General features: G+C 45.3%; 1 protein-coding gene across 2 annotated transcripts in view; it reads left to right on the top strand.

Annotated features, from left to right (window-relative positions):
* The first annotated feature begins 218 nt into the window (after nt 1-218).
* The window catches only part of KIAA0100 (KIAA0100 ortholog), a 134,762-nt gene continuing 114,186 nt past the window's right edge, over nt 219-20,794 (top strand). The window contains exons 1-7 of one of the 2 annotated variants that reach the window (XM_033921661.1): nt 219-713; nt 12,829-12,958; nt 13,226-13,275; nt 13,382-13,541; nt 13,905-14,023; nt 14,461-14,521; nt 16,432-16,717. In XM_033921661.1, the coding sequence (XP_033777552.1) occupies nt 643-713; nt 12,829-12,958; nt 13,226-13,275; nt 13,382-13,541; nt 13,905-14,023; nt 14,461-14,521; nt 16,432-16,717 (877 nt within the window). In that variant the 5' untranslated portion in view covers nt 219-642. Of the gene's footprint in view, nt 714-12,828; nt 12,959-13,225; nt 13,276-13,381; nt 13,542-13,904; nt 14,024-14,460; nt 14,522-16,431; nt 16,718-20,794 lie in introns of those variants that run through there. The other variant, XM_033921663.1, reaches the window with a different exon arrangement.

Raw genomic sequence — 20,794 nt, 5'->3', positions numbered from 1 at the left:
ACCAGTCTGTTTGCCGATGGGGGGGGGGGGGGGAAGGGTGTTATTCCAGGAAGTGCTTGAGAAATAGTGGGTTAGCAGATGGTAGATTCTATAAAGCAGTGTTTCCCAACCCTGTCCTGGAGGACCACCAGCCAGTCGGTGAAAGGCATGCAAATCTCCTTCATGCATATTCATTAGGGCTATCCTGAAAACCTGACTGGCTGGTGGTCCTCCAGGACAGGGTTGGGAACCACTGCTGCACAGCATTTATAACATGGTCCTTTTGAGTGACAGGCTTAGACCGGGATTGAAAACGATGGGTTTCGGGCAGGAATTGCTACTTCCAGCGAGTGGCCACTAATCCCAGCTCCACGCTGGACTAGGAAGTGGTTGTCCTTGATCTCCGGTTGCTCCCACTCTGGGTAAACGTGATGGTTGTCCGCCCGCACTCAGGGTTAGTTGGCGATTGGCCCGGCTTCCGGCCTGTGTCGGATGTTTAGCCGGTGGCTGGCAGCTGTTTGCAGCGCCTCTCGCTCCGGGTGAGCCGGCGGTGGTCCTAGTCTGTCCTTTCGAGGTTCGCCGGCGGTGGTCCTGGCTTCCCCGCTCCACTGACTCCGGGTTGCTGGGTCCCGGGCGTCTGCGCGCCCCTATGCTGCCCCGTAGATGCCGCCGCTTTACGCCACTCTGTTCCTGCTCCTTCTGCTGGCGCTCCTGGGCGGACTACGACTATGCTGGTAAGAGGCCTGAGGGAGGAAGGTTGGAGGGCCCGGGCGCGGCTGCTACGGTTATGGGGTTGAGGGTGGCCTAGTAAAGAAGTGGTGGTGACGCGTTTTAGAGGAGCGGTGCCACCTAATAAGTAGAGGGGTGCAGGGTGATTCGTAGAGAAAGAGGAGGAGGGTGGTTGTGCTGGGATGGGGCTACCATATCTGCTCTGATCTCCTTTGATGTCTTTTGCTCCTCGTTTATTCTAAGGGCGCTTGAATTCCGATTGCAGAGTTCTTTGAGAAGCTGTTCCATGTATAAGAATAGCCTTACTGGCAGGGCTGCCCAAGTCCGGTCCTCGAGATCTACTGGCAGGCCAGGTTTTCAGGATATCCACAATGAACATGCATGAGAGAGATTTGCCTGCACTGCTTTCTTGGTATGCAAATCTCTCTCATGCATGTTCACTGTGGATATCCTGAAAACCTGGCCTGCCAGTAGATCTCGAGGACCGGACTTGGGCAGCCCTGCCTTACTGGATCAGACCAATGGTCGCTCTAGCCTAGTATCCCGTCTTCAAGGAGGTCAATAGTAACAGCATTCTATGCCACCGATCTAGGGCAAGCAATGGCTTCTCCCATGTCTGCCTCAACAGCAGTTTATGGACTTTTCCTCCAGGAACTTGTCCAAATCCTTTTTCAAAACCAGCTACATTAACCACATCTCTTGGCAAGGCATTCCAGAGCTTAACTAGAAAAGCTAGTAAAAGTGCTGTTTAGAATTGGCAGGACATCCTCTCTGACTCTTCCCTTGCTGCCCCATCTTCTTAGTCACCAACAGTAGCTTTTTTCCATCAGCTGGGACTGTGGTTCCCTGACTGCTGTGTCTCTCCTATGGTGCCATTTCTCTATTAACAAGTGGGTCTACTTAAACCCCACCCCTCCATGCTATGATGTCTCCCCTTCTTTTCCAATTTAGTAAGCCAGAGCCATGAATGAGAACGACTCTCTCCTTCTTTACTTTTCTTGAATTTATTGTAGTTCTACCTTATCCCTTTTGTTTAATAGTAAGTCTGTCTTTGACCATGACATTTGTCTTAAATGTTTTTGTTTTCTATGTTCCCATATTTTAATGTACATCGCCTAGAAACCATGATAGGCGATTAATCAAATTTTTAATAAACTTGAACTTGAAACTCACAGTCATTGCACACAGTGCTTCCGGTGCTACTTTTTGTTTGACTTGCAGATTGTGTGTAAGGTTGCATAGGTGATATTTGTGTACTTTTCAACTGGGGGTAAGTACCACAGGTGCTGTGAACTGATACTTTCACCTCTTCGCAGTCTGTTCAAAACCGAGTATCTCAATTCATTTGCCTCAGAGTATTATAATCGTGCAAACTCTCGAGGTTCTGACGGATCCAGTTTGTACCACCTTAAATTGGATCTGTAGAGGTGGAATCTAGCTTTTAATTTTGCGCTACCAAGCAGACAAACTTTTGAAGTGGGGTCTTGTCCTGCGCTGCCCCAGCTGCGTTTCCACGTAGTCCATGCACTGCCCCTCCCAGCAGCTTTTCCACGTAGTCCATGCACTGCCTCTGCCTGGCTTACTTTGCCCAGGAGTGTTGAGATTTTTTTTTTCTTAGTGTTAAAGTTGGATACCAACTTTATTGCTAAGCATTAATCTGCCTGGGGCTGTTTAGAATGTTAAAATGCCATCTTTGAAAGTGAGCCAATATTGAGGACTTTGTGAAGAAGTTTTGCCTAAAACCAAGTTCCTGAAGCAGTCGTGTAAGAGTATGAAACTCATGTAGACTTGGGCTTGTAACCAGAAGGATTGGCTTTAATGATATTTGGACAGTAGCACGGCCGATTGGAAAGTTTGTTTGAAATTTGATAGCAACTATAAAAGATAAGTGAACATGGCTATATTTTTATTCACGCATCACATTATATTACATTGAGCACATAGTGGTGCATAAAATTGGAAACCTGATGAAGAATAAGATTGTACACCCTACGTGACCACTGAGAAATAAAAGATGGTGTTTTTCTTATGGGTGAATGATACTATAGATTATTTCTAAATCCCTTATTAAAATATTTTATTTATTGAAATTGAAACTTACCCCCCCCCCTTTTTACAAAACCACAGTAGCAGCTGCCACGCAGCAATGCTCCGACGCCCATTAAATCTCTATGGGTGTTAGAGCGATTATAGCAGCAGCAGCTGCTATCGTGGCTTTGTAAAAGGCACCTTTAGTGACGTATAGTAGAGTTTTGCCACTTTTGTTGGTCTTTTTGTTGCGTCGCACGGTGTATTGCCCACTATTTTCTGTTCTGCTGACCTATGCCAAACCTCTGCTCTTGCAAGAGTAACACCGAAGGACCTTTTTTGAGCTGCTGCTTTTCATCCCAGAGAAACAGGGGAAATAATCTTGTCACAAAAGAGAGTAGAACACTTCAAATTTGGGGCAGCAAAATGGTTATTTGATCTCTATAATCCCTGGGGACTACACCCTACCTGCAGTCAATGTAGCCAACAGTCCTCAAATAGTGCAACAGTAGCATTACTATGAATGCAAAGGTTTCAATTGCAATAGTGTAAATACCATCATACCCATTCATACTGCTGCTCTCCATTCAGATTCTCTCTGAAAACTCAAATGAATTCCAGTATTCCTGTGGGAGCATGTGACAAAGGCACCCAGGCGTCCACAAACTTGTTTTCATGCTCCATAAGTGCAAGTTCATTTCAGACACCATTGAGGAGCATTGGGATATTGTGCCAGCCAACTCCAAGAAAATGCAAGAGGTACAAAGTTGCCTGCAAATCTGTTACAGCTGTTTTCCATTGCACTAGCCAGCACCAGGTTTCTGCATCTGTGGTGCCAACTCTGGTTCTGAGACCTTGATTGATCTCATAGGCTGAAAGCAGCACTCCAGTCAGTGTTCCTTGGTGCTGATATTAGAGATGCTCTCATGCACTCTTTCAAAGGTGCTGATCTTTCTAGTAACTAGGAGCATTGTACAATTATCTACAAAGAAGCTCACAATACTAACAAGAGCCATGATGCCAAGACTCTTCATCGCTGACTATCCATATAGTAACCTATTATGATAATTCAATGATTCTATAATTATTATTATTTATTTAATTTTTTATACCGTTCTCCCAGGAGAGCTCAGAAAGAAAGAAAGAGGGGGAGGACCATTGTGCAGGGAATCACTTCCAACAGGTGATAACAATAGAACTCTTGCCCCAAAAGGACTAGGGATGACACAAGATCGTGTCCTCAAACTTAAAAATAGCCATTCTAGGTCTGACAATGGACCATCTAGCCTAGTATCCTGTTTCTGACAGTGGCCAATTCAGGTCACAAGTTCATGGCAGAAACCAAAATAGTAGCAACATTCCATGCTACTGTTCCCAGAGCAAGCAGTAGCTTCCCCTATGTCTGTCTCAATTGAAAACTATGGACTTTTCCTCCAGAAACTTGTCCAAACCTTTTTTTAACCTAACTACGGTAACCGCTGTTACTACATCTTCCAGCAACAAGTTCCAGAGCTTAACTATTCTTTGAGTTAATTTTTTTTCCTCCTGTTTGTTTTAAAGGTATTTTTTTGCAATATCACAATGTGTCCACTGGCCTTCGTACTTTCTGAAAGATGAAAAATCAATTCACTTTAACCCATTCTACAGCACTCAGGATTTTGGAGACCTCAATCCTGAGTGGTGTAGAACGGATTAAAGTGAATTGATTTTTCACTTTTTATTTGCATTAGAATGCAGTTGTAGCTGAGATTTTATCCAGGGCCATATGGAGCCAAGTGTTGGTCCTCTGCAACTTCCAATCCTCTCAGGCTGATAATTGCACCTCTAATTATGTTCTTTACCCACTTCCAGTTAGATAATAAGTAGAAATAAAAATAAAATAAACCAAAAAATTATGATGATATCTTTTTTTATTGGACTAACTAGAGTACGAATATTGTTAGATTAGCTTTCAAGGGTAACCCTTCTTCAGATCAGAAAGAAGTAAATGTTGATATAAGAATGAAACATCAAAGTATTCAAATGACAGTCTCACAGGAAGAGGGGAGGATAGGAGACAGAGAGATAAGAAGGTGGCAAAGCAGTAAAAATTATGGTTTGTAATGTGAAAGAAAACCAATGTCTTGTCCTGTCTGGTGGGTGTCGCAATGTTTTATCATTTTGATCTTAAAGATCTTGTGTTCCTGGATTGTCATAAAATTTCTTTTTAGTATCCTCACCATCAAATCATTGTTGCAGTCTGATTTTCTGAAATGTTGTCCCACAGAGGTGATATCCTGGTTGGCATTATACATTTTAATATGATAATGTGTGCAAATTAATCCTAGTCTTTAGCAACTGGCTTGTCTCTCCAATGTAGCATCCTTCTCTACACCTTTTGCAATGAATGATGCATCTTTTTCTGAAATTTGAAATTTTGGAAAAACTGCGAGTTAGACAATGGAGCACACAAAGATAATCCCACATTGTTTTGGGAGGCTGCAAAAGCAGTACTTACCAATGCTGGTTAAAAAAAAAATGCCAGGGATCGAGCTTTGATTAGGCTGGAAAGTCATCTTAGAAGAGAGAGGCAGTGCTTTGGCCTCTTCCATTCCACTGCAGATAAAGAGCAAATCTTGTGCAACAGGACTGGTAGTCTTGACCAGTGGGTAAAACCCTTATTAGATGTGAGGGTTGTAGAGAGCCCACTATTTTGTTTTCATGCTCCACCTCCCATAACTCTGGGATGAGCTCCACCCCTTTAGTCTTGCAAGCGAGGAATATGAAGCCTGTCCTGTTCTGCTCAAGTTTAATTTTTATTATTTTTGGTTTTTTTATTATCCGATCGGAGACTTTAGCCAGTTTGCTATAAAAACTACTGATGCAATCATGCCCCAGGTTTGTCCACAGTGGGCTAGAGCGCAGACTGAGCAGTTCCCTTGGCAGTTTTATCCAGGATTGGGACTGACTGCATTCCTCCACCCATGATGTTACACAGCTCTGACGGGGGTCTGAGAGTCCAGTTCCATGATCAGGGACTGGATGGCAATCCACAGAAATAAGCCATCTATTAGAATCCAGACTTGTCTGAGGCAGAAATCTTCTCTCCCCTCTGATTAGAAGTTTCCCTATGCAGCTCCAGCAAAGAAGCATAGCACAGTGAGTAAGCCTATTGCAGCCTATGGGGAAAATCTGGGGGAGGGGAGGTTCCTTAAAATACATTTTTTACAAGTTTGAGGTTATGGATCAGGTCCCCTACCACCCAAAATCCCTTCCCTGCATTTTTTGTTTATATTTTTTCTTCACAAGCTGTTTTGGGCACCAGAATCACTAATGTGGCAACCATCTTGAATTTCCTGAGTTTGTTTTAAAAGCCTTCATCTGCCTCAGTACCCCTTATTTTTGACAGAAAACAGTTGGACTTCTCAGGTTGAGATACTTCAGATTAATACCAGATTTGCAGCGCATACCTATCTGAAGGGGGTCATTGTTCCTTGTGCCGCATGTGATAGAGGGTGGGAGCTTTGGGCTTTTTCCTCCCCTTATGCTTCTGGTGGCTTAGGTGCTTATCTGGCGCATTTTCTGTTTCAGAAATTCTGGCAAAAGCCGTAGAAAGCAGAGTTGGTGTCCCTGGTGAAGCACAGCCATGTGCCAGTAGACAAACACCAGAAACCAGCATAGGAGACCCTGTGGGCAACCTGGGCAGTGATTCACTCTCAAATTCATACACATGATATATGAAGCCATTTTAAGTTTCAAAAGCCAACTTAACACCGCAGGGGCATTGGCGGAGGTAGCACCAGAGATTTCAGCGAAAGGCGCAGGATTCAGTTTTGGGGTTCAGGAAGGGATTAGATAATTTCCTGAAGGAAAAGGGGATAGAAGGGTATAGATAGAGGATTACTATACAAGTCCTGGACCTGATGAGCCGCCGCATGAACGGACTGCTGGGTGTGATGGACCTCTGGTCTGACCCAGCAGAGGCACTTCTTATGTTCTTATGATTCACTCCCAAGGAGCCATGCAGATGTCACGGGGACCCAAGCTTTTCGGAGGATGAAGGTTCAGAGTCCATGCCTTTTTAATTTGTCATTTAGGGTCCTCAGATCTTGGAGATTCAGCATCCCAGCTAGGGAGGGGCTGAGCACGATCTTGGAGATGACCCAAGGGTATGAAGGTTGTTCAAACCCTCCGGCCTACAAGGTTTAATTGCGGAGGCGCTCCAGGAATTGAAGTTGGAGCTGCCTCAAGTCTCAGTGCTCACTCACTAAGGAACAGAATATCAGTTCTCTCTCATCCAGAGATCACTAAGATGTTAGATCACTGGGATGTTCCCGTGGGGCCCTTATGGATAGCTAAGTCTTTGACTAAGCTCTACACAATGGATGCTGAGTTCCAGCAGCAGTTTGCTACGCCCAAAGTTACACAGGTTACAAGGCAAACTTCACTCCCTAGTAAGGGAGAATACTGTAGTCCTCAAGGACACAAAGTACCACAGGATAGACTTTGTTATCAAAGGACAATTCGAGGCTGCTGTGCTAGGACTGAAAGCAACAGCAGTGCCATCTTTTTGTATATTGCCCAGGCTTGCCACTTTCAGCTGAGCTGGGCTCCGGATAGCAGTGCTAACCCCCAGTACCTCTTGGATGTGGTTGCTTATGTTATGGATGCTCTTTATGACCTTTTCAGGGTCCTGAGCAAGGTCTCAGCCTGCAGATTGCTCTGGGTTAGACAGTGGGTGGGAAACCTGGCCTCCAAGGTGACCCTGAGCAAACTCCTCTTTCAAGGCCAGTTGCTCTTTGGTAAGGACCTGGATGATCTTGTGGCTAATTTGGTGGATTGTAAGCCAAAATCCTTACCAGATAGCAAGACCCCAGAATGTGAGGAGGTCCGGTAGGGGAAATTTTGTGGCTCCCGGCGGTTTCACCAGTATTTGGGAGGATCCTTCAGTCAGAGGACATTCCAGGGCCAGAGAGAAAGGTTTGGGAGCACCAGGTGTCCTCAAGCATCTGGATCCCGTTCCTCTGCAGTTTCCAAGAAACAGCAATGACACCAGGACAGCAACCATTACCCAGAGGGTGGGGGGCAGACTGGCAGAGTACTGGCAGACTTGGACACAGATCTCTTCAGATCAGTGGGTGCTAGAGGTCATTCAGGAAGGGTACGAACTAGAATTCTACTGGCCCCTCCCGGGTCTCTTGCTCACTTCTTCAGCAGGGAAGCCAGAAAAGGCAGCCCAGGTATGGGTGATGGTTCAGAGGCTCATTGCTCTAGGAGCCATAGAGCTTGTTTTGCAAGGAGAACAGGGCTTGGGCAGATACTCAATGTACTTCATCATGCCCAAAAGAGAGTTAGAAGACTGGATATAAAGTTAATCAATGCAGCCCTCAAGATTCCCTGCTTCTGCATGGACATGGTGCAGTCAGTCATTACCTTGGTTGTACCAGCAGAATACCTTGCCCCTCTAGCTCTAACCGAGGCATACTTGCATATTCCCATCTTTCTGGCTCATAGAAAGGTCTTGAGGTTCCATATTTTGGACAAGCATTTCCAGTTCTCTGCTCTTCCCTTTGGCCTAGCAGCAGCACCACAAACCTTTACTAAGGTGATGATGGTGGTGGCAGCTCACCTCTGCAAGGCAGGAATTCAGGTGCATCCTTACTTGGATAATTGGCTTTTAAGAGCACCCTCGAGGAACAATGGAGCATCAGCAGTGGATAAAATGGTCCAGCTCCTACGGATGTTCGGCTGGGTAGTCAACTTAAGGAAGAGTAAATTGATCCCGACTCAGTCCCTGGAATACCTGGGAATCAGTTTCTAGATGGCCCAGAACAGCGTCTTCCTCCTGGAAGCACACAAAATGAAGCTCGTGAGGCAAATTTGTGAGACTCGTGGCCTGCTGGCCCCAACAACTTGGTAGTACCTCTTCAGGAGATGCTCCTTTCAAGGTAGTCTCTGCAGTCTGATGCCCTGGACCTCCTGCTGCTGTGGTCAGGGAAGGCATGGAGCCACTGTCCTTTATCAGGGGAATGCTGCTACACATCTCCCAGTGGATAGTTCTGACAACAGATGCCGGTCTATTCGGCTGGGGAGCTTATTGTGAGGGATGTCTGCTGCAAAGGCAGTGGTCCCCATCTCAAAGGAAGTGGTCAAACAACTGCTTGGAGCTGAGAGCGATACAGTTAGCTCTGCAAGCCTTGGGCAGCACCCTGGAAGGAAAGGCAAAGCAGGCTGTCTTCTCAGACAACATAACCGCAGTAGCCTATGCAAACAGGCAAGGCGGCACTAGGAGTGCACTGCTGAGCTTGGAAGCTTACCTGCTCTTTTGGTGGGTGGAAGCCCATTTCTTGGCCATCTCGGCGGTTTACGTAGCTGGGATTGAGAATGTGCAGGTTGACTTCCTAAGTTGGCAGACCTTGGATCCTGGGCAGTGGTTTCTCGGAGGACCTTCGACAACATAGTCAGATGCTGGGTGCGCCTGACGTTAGACCTCATGGCCTCAGCCTCCAACAAAAATGTGGCTCATTTCTTTAGCCGAAGGTATGCGACTGGAAGCACCAGGATGGATGCTGTGGTCCAAGCCTGGTCTGTGGAGGAGCTCTTGTATGTGTTGCCTCTGTGGCCAATGATAGGCAGAGTGCTTCAATAGATCAGAACGCACTCAGGTTGAGTAATCCTTATAGCTCTAGATTGGCCGAGGCAACTGTGTACTCAGATTTAGTATTTTGCAAAAGGATGTGGCTCTCGGGTTTCCTTGTCATCCAAATCTTCTTTCACAGGATCCCATCCTGGAGAATCCAGAGCACAGAGCGCAAGGACTTATGAGGACTCTTGAGTGCGAAGCCTTAGGGCATAAAGGCTATTCAACTGAAGTTATTGCCACACTCCTGAGGTCTAAAGCAGACCACGTTAGCAGCCTATGTGAAAGCCTCGAAGTGGTTCCAGAATTCGTACAAGCAAAAATGCTTGGATCCGGTGGTGCTAGACATCATAGAAACATAGAAACATAGAAATAGACGGCAGATAAGGGCCACGGCCCATCTAGTCTGCCCACCCTAATGACCCTCCCCTATCTTTCTCTGTGAATAGATCCCACGTGTCTATCCCATTTGGCCTTAAAATCGGGCACGCTGCTGGCCTCAATCACCTGTAGTGGAAGACTGTTCCAGCGATCAACCACTCTTTCAGTGAAAAAGAACTTCCTGGTGTCTCCTCGCAGTTTCCCTCCCCTGAGTTTCCACGGATGCCCTCTTGTTGTCGTGGGACCCTTGAAAAAGAAGATATCTTCCTCCGCCTCGATGCGGCCCGTAAGATACTTGAACGTCTCAATCATGTCTCCCCTCTCTCTGCGCTCCTCGAGCGAGTATAGCTGCAATTTGTCAAGCCGTTCTTCATATGGAAGATCCTTGAGTCCCGAGACCATCCGGGTGGCCATTCTCTGCACCGACTCCAGTCTCAGCACATCCTTGCGATAATGTGGCCTCCAAAATTGCACACAGTATTCCAGGTGGGGCCTCACCATGGATCTATATAATGGCATAATGACTTCCTCCTTACGGCTGACGAAACCCCTTCGTATGCAACCCATTATTTGTCTTGCCTTGGATGAAGCCTGCTCCACTTGATTGGCAGACTTCATGTCCTCACTGACGATTACCCCCAAGTCTCGTTCTGCTACCGTTTTTGCTAGGATCTCGCCATTAAGGGTATAAGACTTGCATGGATTTTGGCTGCCCAGGTGCATAATTTTGCATTTTTTGGCATTGAAGTTGAGTTGCCATGTCTTAGACCAGCGCTCCAGCAGGAGTAGGTCGTGCATCATGTTGTCGGGCATTGAATCTTCGTCTGTTGTGCATTTGCCCACTACATTACTTAGTTTGGCGTCATCGGCGAATAATGTTATTTTACCTCGAAGCCCTTCTGCCAAGTCCCTTATAAAGATGTTGAATAGGATTGGGCCCAAGACCGAGCCCTGTGGCACTCCACTGATCACCTCTGTCATTTCGGAGGGGGTGCCATTCACCACCACCCTTTGAAGCCTACCTCCAAGCCAGCTCCCAACCCATTGCGTCAATGTGTCACCTAATCCTATAGAACTCATCTTACCCAGCAACCTGCGGTGTGGTACACTATCGAATGCTTTGCTAAAGTCCAGGTACACGATGTCTAGGGACTCCCCAATATCCAGCTTCTCCGTCACCTGCAGGAAGGTCTGACGAAAAGGCCTAGCAGTTGGCTCTCTCAAGGTACAGATAGCCGGATATTCCTGCTTCAGAGCACAGTTCAGCAAGTGCACGTTGGCATCCTATCTGAATGTTTCCAGATTTTTGAAGGGAACCTTATGTCTTCACCCTCCAGTGTGCCAGCCCTTTCCGTCTTGGAATCTTAATCTGGTTCTGTGGGCTCTTGCAAAGGCCCCGTATGAGCCTTTGGAAGAGGCAACCCCAATAGATCTGATGGATGACAGTTTTATTGGTGGCTACAACGTCAGCAAGAAGAGTTAGAGCTACAGTCCCTGTCCTGCAGGGAGCCCTTTCTTTGAATTTCAGAGACTAGCATCTCGATTTGAATGGTTCCTTCTTTCCTTCCAAAGGTCATGTCCGATTTTCACGTAAACGAAGAGATGCACCTCCCAGCCTTCACACCTATGAGAGTGAAGGAGTATTGAAATTTCTGGATGTACAAAGAATTTTGTTTCATTATCTGGAGGTAACCGAGTTTCGGCTATTTGATCATCTCTTCGTCCTTACGAATGTGGCACATCAGGGAAGACCAACATTTAAATTGACTACCGGTATGTCCAGATGGATTAGGATGGCCATATCTTCCGTTTATATTGGAAACAGAGAGCAGTTTCCAATGATGCTGAAGGCACATTCCACTCAGTGTTACATCATCCTGGGCAGAGTCTAGAGCAGTCTCACCTAGTGGCAGGGTGGACACTTAGACTAACCTCCACACATTTACTAAGTTTCATCTAGGTGGGGGTACCATTATGCATATTAAGCTCATTTTTAAAACACTTGTCTTAAGTTCTTTGAAAATGAAAATGAGCCCCATTGTCAAATAAAACATCATTTCATTTTTTTTTTTAAGCCTAGTTTAGATTTTCATCTGAGGGCTAAGCTTTGTAGTTGGGGGCTTTTTTTTTTTTTGAGACCATATCTCCTACTACTATTTGGTTTTTTGCCAGGTACTTGTGACTTGGATTGGCCTCCTTGAAGACGAGATACTGGACTAGATGGACCATTGGTCTGATCCAGTAAGGCTATTCTTAAGTTCTTATGAAAGGGTATCTATTGCGGGCATTCACAAAGTCTCCTTTTTGATAGGGCAGAATAAGAATTTTTCTTCAGTAAAGCAAAAATAGGAGCAGGACTAAGGCATTTCTCTGGATACATGGGATGTGGGGGCTAGTGTTCGAGGCATTCCCCAAGTGGCTCATAGTGCCTCCTTAAGGGAATGCTATTTTAAAACTTTACATAGAGTATGCATAACACCTTCACAGTGACATAAGATGGGCCATTTGGTATGTTGTGGGGGCTTTGGGTTTTTTTTTTGTTTTTTTTTAACTTATTGTCTGTTATAAGTAATATTTTCATCTTGCAGAGGAATGGGGAGTACAAGTCAGGGGCATCTGTTCCTTGATATGCATTTCTATTCGGGAAACTACTAATTTATGATCTTACATTTAGAAGGGCAATTGGATATTTCCAGAATTTGGTTTTGGGGGGGGATTGGGACTTAAATACCGCCTTTTTGTAGTTATACAACCACACTCAAAGCAGTTAACATACAGGTATTTCAAGCATTTTCCCTACCTTGTACAGGAGGGTTTTTTTTAACAGGGTAGGGTAGGGGATAGTACTGGAAGCTGATTCTGTTTTACATGGAAGAAAAACCCCTGAACCATTATATTGTTTACATGGATATTTATTGAATTTGTAATAAAAAAAGATTTTTGCCTCAAATAGCTCAGATAAAGCATAGTTTCCATCTTGAGACTTATGTGGTCTCTTGAGTTCTTGCAGAACGTTTTTTTGTGTGTTTTGTTTTGTTGGGCAATTAAAAGGTATCATAGTTTTCTTATTCTCTCTTGAAATGCTTCTGCAGGTGGCTTGTGTGCCGCCTGGCCATCCAGTGGTGTCATAGGAAACTGGAAGCTGAGCTGAAAATTGGCTCCTTGGGCTTCTTCTGTCTCCGAAATATCAGCCTGAAGTTGGTGCAGCAGCAGTTGATTCTGGTGGGTGTCTCTGGGTGATCAACAGCAAAGACAGTTTGGGGAGTTGAAAAACTTTTTATAGGGGTGTGGGGAAACTTGTTTTTGACCCATGCATAATGGAAGACACTTTTGGGAGATGCTACAGCATTCCCAGTAACCTCAGTTCCAGCATATCTAGTGCTTCCGGACACTCCTTAACAGTTGCTGTTCCCTGATCTCCTTTCTTCCTGTTACCCCTGTTTTCTGCCAGCTGTGTTTCCGTGCTGAGTTGTCTCTTTGCCATTACAGGAGACTGACAGCATTTGGTTCTCCAGTAAACTGCTGAATCATGAGTTACCGTAAGTCGTCTTATAAAACATCAAGTAGTTTCTCTTTTAGCAGTTTCCCCCCTGTCTCAGGACATTCTTTCATGACTGTGTTTTTCTCTTTCCATTTCTACTGTAGCAATTACTTGGCGCTGTGTTTTGGTGAGGTGAGAATTGAAACAAATCTGCAGAGGGGTTCTGCTTTCTCTCCATCTTTTCCAGATGGTGCTGTTAAGAGTGAGGGACAGAGCAGAATCAAGCTGCCTATCAGTCACTCTGTGCTAAGAATCATTTCCCAGGTGAGTTAGCTTCCCTTTTCTATTGCCCTTTTTAAATGTTTAATCCTGTGATATGCTGTTCCTTGTTAATGGTTGTCTGTTGCTGTTCAGGATACTTTGTTCTTAACTTTACTTTCGCTAAACATGATTTGTTGGCTGGCTCAGATATTTTTGGGACGACTCATTGCCATTATAAAATTTTCCAGCTGAGCCTTGAAAAAGGTTTGTTTGGGACCATTAAGTTCAAAGAGCGGTATCTCATGCATCAAACACTTAGAGGATGTTCTTCTGCATCATTTTATTTGTAGGTTGCTTGGAAATTTAAATAAAACTACAACAAATATTGTTGAGAGACTCAAGTTCTCTTTCTTTATATGTCACCAGTTATTTTCAGTCCATATAGATTCCATTGATATCATGGTTCCACATATTGCGGCATCTGAATCCCTCTGGCACATGACAGTCTCCAGGACGCAATTGCTTCTGTACTGCAGTGGGGAGAGGTAATTATCTAGTGCTCTCTCTGTCCTGGCTGGAGAGAATACTGTTTGCATGTGTTCAGACTATGTGGTGTTGGGTGTGTGGATATATTATGAACTTGTTTGTAGGGTTTTTATGAGTTAATATAATTTAAAGCAGTAGTACATGATGTTTAATTGCAACTGAATTTTTCAGTTACAGTTGTTTAACTATTTGTCTAATAAAGACTGACATTTTTTGATTGTTTCACTCAACTGGCAAAATAACTGAGAGCTAAGCAGCAGAAACTTTACTTGATGTAGGCATTTTTCAGTCTTCTCTTTATGTTTATAAAGGGAGGGGATAGATTGGGGAAAATTCAGTGAATGAAATTTTGGTGTAAGGGAAGGGATTAGATAGGAAATACTGGGTAGCATCATTTCCACACTGTGATCACTGGCTGTTTAATTTTCTTTCCTAGGCTGGACTTCAAGGTGAACCTCAGCCAACTGAACAGCAAAGTGCTGAAGAGCAGACAGGCAGTAAGTATTTCTGGGGGTTTTGTGACAGTGCAGGATAAGACATTTTTAAATAGCTAAAAATGAGATCTCATACAGCACTCATATCATCTGCAAATCTGTGATATGGGATCATATACTTTACCAGTCTGTGCCTTAGAATACTTGTGTACTGCTCATCTGCAATAGAGAATGACATGGGGGGGTCAAATTTTTGCTCGTCCCCACAGGAACTCATTTTCCCATCCTACCCTGTTGAGTTATTTTCCTGTCCCTTCCCCATTTCTGCAAGCTCTGCCCTCATCTGAGGGGTCAGATTTGATCCCTTTACTGTCCCAAAGTGAGGCTTCCCTGATGGGAGAAACAGACTCCCATCAAGAGGACCAGGATGTATTGGCTATAGATCAGGGAGAGGATTCTTCTGTTCATCGACTTCTTAAGTCCTCTGCTTTACTGGAAATCATTTCTGAGTCCCTCTGAGAACTAAGACTCCACGAGGGTAGCTAAAACTATGGCTAAACTGCATTCCATGGATCATGAATTCCAGCAAATGTTAGCTATGCCAAAGGTGGACTCCCTAGTAGCCCAGATGACCAAAAGCACTTCCCTACCAAGTGAAGGAGGAGTGGTTTTAAAGGATCTGCAGAACCGCAGAGTGAATATGGTCCTCCGGAGGCAGTTTAAGGCTTTAGACTTAGGGATTAAGCCTGCAGCCGTGGCTTCCTTTGTGGCACGTGCCTGTCATTCTAGACTAAGAAATCAGAGCCTGATGGACTCTGAGCCCCCTACCTCAGCTTGTGCTGGTGGGAATAGACTACGTAGCAGATGCACTCTGTGACATTATCAGAGTCATGGGGAAAGTCTCAGCATTTTGAGAGGCTCCAGTCCTGTTGCTGACTATTGAGAAGAGGGTGATTTTAACAGGAATGGCTACCATGTTGAGTAAGGATGGCATGGTACATGAACTTCTCACCACAGTGCATCCTCTTGTTCGGGGTAGAGCTGAGTCTCCTCTTGGCCCCTGACCCAGGACAGCCAGCAGGGCTTAAGAAGGAGAAGATTCTGATCCTTGCTTCTTGGCAGCAGGATGGAAGCTGGTGAGACTGAACATGGGGCTGCTTCTCTGGGTAGCCTCTCCCTGGAGTAAGGGGAGGTTTTGCTAGTGAAAGAGGAAGAATTTCTTGTGATTAGGCACTTCCTAACAGGAAGAATTGTCCTCCCTTATTTTCTAGGTGGCAGAAACACTGCATATGGCTGAGGAAGTTCAAAAGGTGTTAGCTGACAGGGATCCTATCCTAGAGGGATTGCTTTTCCTCTCTACAAAGTGCTTTTTTGAATGTTCCTAGCGGAATGGGAGGCCCCAGAATTGGTATTCAAGGGCACAAAGGTGATGTGTTAAAGAGCACAGAAGTGATGAGCTACTTCAGTGGTCTTCACTAAGTTTAAAGTCAGAGCTGCTTTGGGTCCAAAAGGGCTGAAGGAGAGCTAGCATATTATCCTATGTGAGGCCATAATACTGACCAACATGTGCCGACATCAGTCTCCACCAGAATAGCTATCCTCAGTCACGCATGCAGAACACATACACAGATAACCTTTCTTCAAATGAGGATAAGTGACCACAAACTAAAAGTAGTAATGTAAACAAAAATTAAACTGTACTCCTAAGATGTCAGACTCTGTATGCAGTGCAACGCTAAAGAAATAGAAATATATTTCCTCCTGTACAATGCTAAATATAAAGACAGCAGATATTCATTCCTGAAACTGACATATTTCAATCTGAGCTGTTCTAGCAGGAATCAAGGAAAGGAAATTAGCAGGTAAGAACAAATTTAATCTTATCTGACATCTGGAGTCTTTGTTGAGAAGTGGAGATGGCTCTTGTCCTAGAATGAGGCAGTTTTGGTAATGATGTACTTTGTCCTTCACAGGGTGACTCATGCCTGGCTGAGGTGTCTCTAGCACTGGTTCTCTCCGTGGAGTACAATGTGGCTGAGAAACAGCTACAGGATCTCTGCCTTAGGGTCTGCAGTCTTCAGGCTGAACTCCATGAGGGGCTTTTCCATAGTGAACTGCTGCACAGAAAGGGGGTCCATGTGGAACAAATATCAGGAGATGAGGCAGATCATTCAGAACAGAGTGCTGGTAATGAGATAGAGGATCTGGCACGAGGACCAGGTGATGAGGCAGATGGCACAGTGGAGCTGTTAGACTCAGGTTAGTGCATATAGCCTCAATGAATCTTTCTTGTTGCTAAGGAAATTCTTATAGTGAGAAACAAATTTCACTAGGTGTTGGAATATAGTGACCACTTTGGATGAACTATGATATCTTTTCATAGAATGTTGCATACAGTATAGTGCTGAGAAGAGACATACATAATGAATGGGATCTTCCCCGGTATACAGACTATAAGTGGTACGGAATTGATGATGATGATGATGGTGGTACAGTTCAGAACTTAGTAGGCTCCCTCTCCCATCCTCCCCCTCCCAAACCCTCCCCCACCCCCAAACGAAAAAAAAAAATGGTATAGGTGTTTTGGGAGTGGTGTGGTGTGTAATTTCAGGTTTAGGTTTTATGCTGTATAAAAGCTAGAGTAGGTCAATCCAGGGCATTTCCTAGTGTCTAGCTACACTGTTCTGCACAAGTGGGTGTTATCTTCTACAGCAGATGAAGGTAGAGAAAAATGCTGAGCTTACCAGTAGTCTCTGATATTAGCTTGTGGTGCTCCTTGGAAAGATCCAGTACTTCCTTTACTTCAGCGGATGGTAGGTAATGCACTCTGGTGCTCCTGGTCCCTGGCTTAACTCACCCTTCTGCTGGCTGTGGCCACATAGCTTGACTGAGCTTAAGGGCTGCTTCCAGGTTATCCAGTTCTGGGCTGGACCTGGACAAGCACAGAGCTTGGCTCTGTTGCCCTCTAGTAGCACTTCTTAGTGTCTACTGGGCAAAGCTTGTGACTCAGTCCTAAGGGACCCTCCTGAGGAGTGCATTTCCCCTTCTCCCCACTCTTTACCTGTTCACCCTGTTTGGATGTAATTTCCATAGTCTCCCTTGATGCTCCAAAGCATAATAATAATAATTTAAAAAACCTTCTAATTGCTTTGCTACACTTGTCATTTATTCCGTGGTGCAAAAAAAAAATTAGAATACATAGCATACCTGAGAAAGCAGGTGGGTCAGCGGAGACACAGTAGCCTTGAGACTGAGTCAGCCTGAGTAGCAGGGCAGGCCTACACATGGATGCTGCAGTTTCTGTAATAGCACATCTTCTAGCTCAGTCTGTCCCTCTCAATTTCAGAACATCATAAACAGTCCTGGGGGGGTGGGGATGGAGAGAAGTTGGTACACTGGAACTGTTTCTTCCTGCTCTGAGGCTTCAGAACCCACCTTGATGGGAACTGTGTCCATTTTGCCCTTGGTTGTCATTTTTCATGTAGCTTTTTCTTAGCAGCAGTATTCTTCATAGCCCTCTTGGGGTGGGGTGGGGGGGCTTCCCTACCTGTCCACCTTGGATCTGCTTGTAGGGAAGCCTGGGAGTTTTTGACTCTGGAGCTTGACCCAAACGGTCAAACAAACCCTGTGGGAGGAGGCTAGCTCTTAAGGGCCTGGATGTTCCTAGCTAGAGCCCCCTTGTAGAAACCATGCGCCATAAGGGAGGAATCATTGGAAGTTCTGGTCAACTTCTGGGCAGGACCTGGATGTCTTCTTTGACCCTCTCAGATTTGGATTTAGAAGACTGTGCCACAGGATGAGGAGGACGAGTGTTTCCATGTGATCTGGCTCTTTTCTTGTAAAGAGCTTTCTTATTGATGAGGTTCTAGTGACTCTCGGAATGTTCAAATTCTCACAGCAGACTTTTTTGAGGAGGACTCCTTATTGGAGGGTCTTATGGGACCCTAGAAGCATTTCCTTCTTCATAAGACTCTCACCCATATAATGTTCATGGAATGGGAGTCCCTGGATGGGACTCGCAAGGAGACCCAGATTCTTGATTGCCTTTATTCCTGAAACTCTGAGGAGGTGGAAAAAGTATTGGGTGTGCCCCAAGGTGGATGCTTTTCTTACAGTGGTCACTAAGGTAACCACTGTCCCTGTTCAAGGTGGCTTGGCTCTCTGGGAGCTCCACAACAAGTGGGTAGAGCAGCAGTTATGCCTAGTCTTTCAGTGGGGGCGTCTAGTGCTCAGACAGCCATCTATGGTAGTTATGTAGCCTTTCAACTTCCAGAATCCCCTACAGTTTTCCGCCTAGAATCTGGAGCAGTGTTCTTGGTGGATATCCTTTTATGATTAGATCCACCCTGCTTCTTGGTCAGTGTGTTCGGCTATATTGGGCAGTTGCTTGTTACCTTTTTTTTAAATCTCCTGGTGGACTAGTGGTTTCTTCTGGACAAGAGTGATCTCCAGCTGCTCTTGGTCCCTGCTGAATCCTCAGCCAATATGGTTGCAGGGACTTCCTAAGACAGCCTCATGAGACTGCTGTGGGAGGTCCTGCTGGCTATTTTGTTATTGGAGCCAGCATAATTGGCAACAACTGGAGATTGCTTGTGCTTATGCTGGTTCCAATCCCCAAATGACTGTCAGGACTTCCCATGGCAGTCTCTGCAGCCCTATTGGCTGAGGAACCAATGGGGGCAAGAGTGACTGGGGATTGTTCTTTCCAAGAAGAGGCCACTAGATCACTAGGAGATTTAAAAGGTAGGCCCTGGTGGCTCAAGAAGGTGGAGGGAGAGCAATACCACTAGACCACTGGGGCATTTAAAAATAGACCTGGGGGTGGTCTTTGGGAGGGTGGAAGAGCAATGGTGTGTGTGTGTGGGGATAGGAGCAGTACCTGGCCTGAGAGTTGCCAGGTGGCCCATGGGTTGGGGGTCCAGTTTCAGCCAAAAAAGCACTGGTTGAAATTCAGTCAGTCTCCAAGGCAAGAGTTTCCAGCTGGCCATTTTGTGCCAGCCCAGACCCAGGCCTCCAGGGAGACATTTGCAGTCGGACTTCTTTTGTAGCTTTAGGAGAGTAGGTTCCTCAGCTTCCATGGGCAGAGCTGCAGCAGTCTGTCCTGCCCAATAAGGATGCAGGTTATTCTCTCTTCAGTCACAAGTGGGTCCACTTCACCTCAGACCAGTGGGTTCTGAAGGTGGTTGAGAAGAGATATTCCCTGGAGCTCACCTACAACCATTCCCAAAGCCTTCATAACTTCGCCATGTGGCTGTGATCATGTGATCAGGCTGTGTGGCCATTCCCCGTCGCACATCTGTCCTCAGGCACTAGCTGGTCTTTCTTCTTCAGGTTCTACTTCATCATCAGATTACAGGACTGGAGGCAACATGGATTCATTAGAGGTATCTCTTGTAAGACAAATCTGATCAATTTCTTTGACTGGGTGACCAGAGAATTGGATAGAGGATGTACGCTAGATGTGGTGTATTTGGATTTTAGCAAAGCCTTTGACAGTGTTCCACGCAAACGTCTAATAAATTAACTGAGTGCCCTTGGGATGGGTCCCAAAATGACGGGCTGGGTCAGGAACTGGTTGAGTGGAAGGCGACAGAGAATAGTGATCAATGGAGATCGCTCTGAGGAAAGGGATGTTACCAATGGTGTGCCTCAAGGTTCTGTTCTTGGGCCTGTTCTTTTTAACATTTTTATAAACGATATTGCTGCAGGGCTGTTGGGTAAGATTTGCTTCTTTGCAGATGATACCGATATCAAAATCTGCAATAGAGTAGATACGCGGAAGGTGTGAAAAACATGAAGAAAGACCTGGTGAAGCTTGAAGAATGGTCTGAAATTTGGCAGCAGCTAAAATTGAATGCTAAGAAATGCAAGGTCATGCATTTGGGCTACAAAAACCTGAGGGAATGGTACAGTTTAGGGGGTGAAGAACTTGTGTGCACGACAGAAGAGCGGGACTTGGGTGTGATTGTATGTGATGATCTTAAGATGGCCAAACAGGTTGAAAAGGTGACGACGAAAGCTAGAAGGATGCTAGATTGCATAGGGAGAGGTATGGCCAGTAGGAAAAAGGAGGTATTGATGCCTCTGTATAAGACTCTGGTGAGACCTCATTTAGAATATTGTGTACAATTCTGGAGGCTGCACCTTGAAAAAGATATAAAGAGGATGGAGTCGGTCCAGAGGAAGGCTACTAAAATGGTGTGTGGTCTTCGTGAGAAAGTCATACCTGGACAGACTTAAAGATCTCAATCTGTATACTTTGGAGGAAAGGCGGGAGAGGGGAGATATGATAGTTGTTTAAATGCCTACATAATATAAATGTGCACGAGTCAAGTC

The sequence above is a fragment of the Geotrypetes seraphini genome, chromosome 15, assembly GCF_902459505.1.
Source record: "Geotrypetes seraphini chromosome 15, aGeoSer1.1, whole genome shotgun sequence".
In the NCBI taxonomy this organism is placed as follows: Eukaryota; Metazoa; Chordata; class Amphibia; order Gymnophiona; family Dermophiidae; genus Geotrypetes; species Geotrypetes seraphini.
This window is presented reverse-complemented; position numbering and strand designations above follow the sequence as displayed.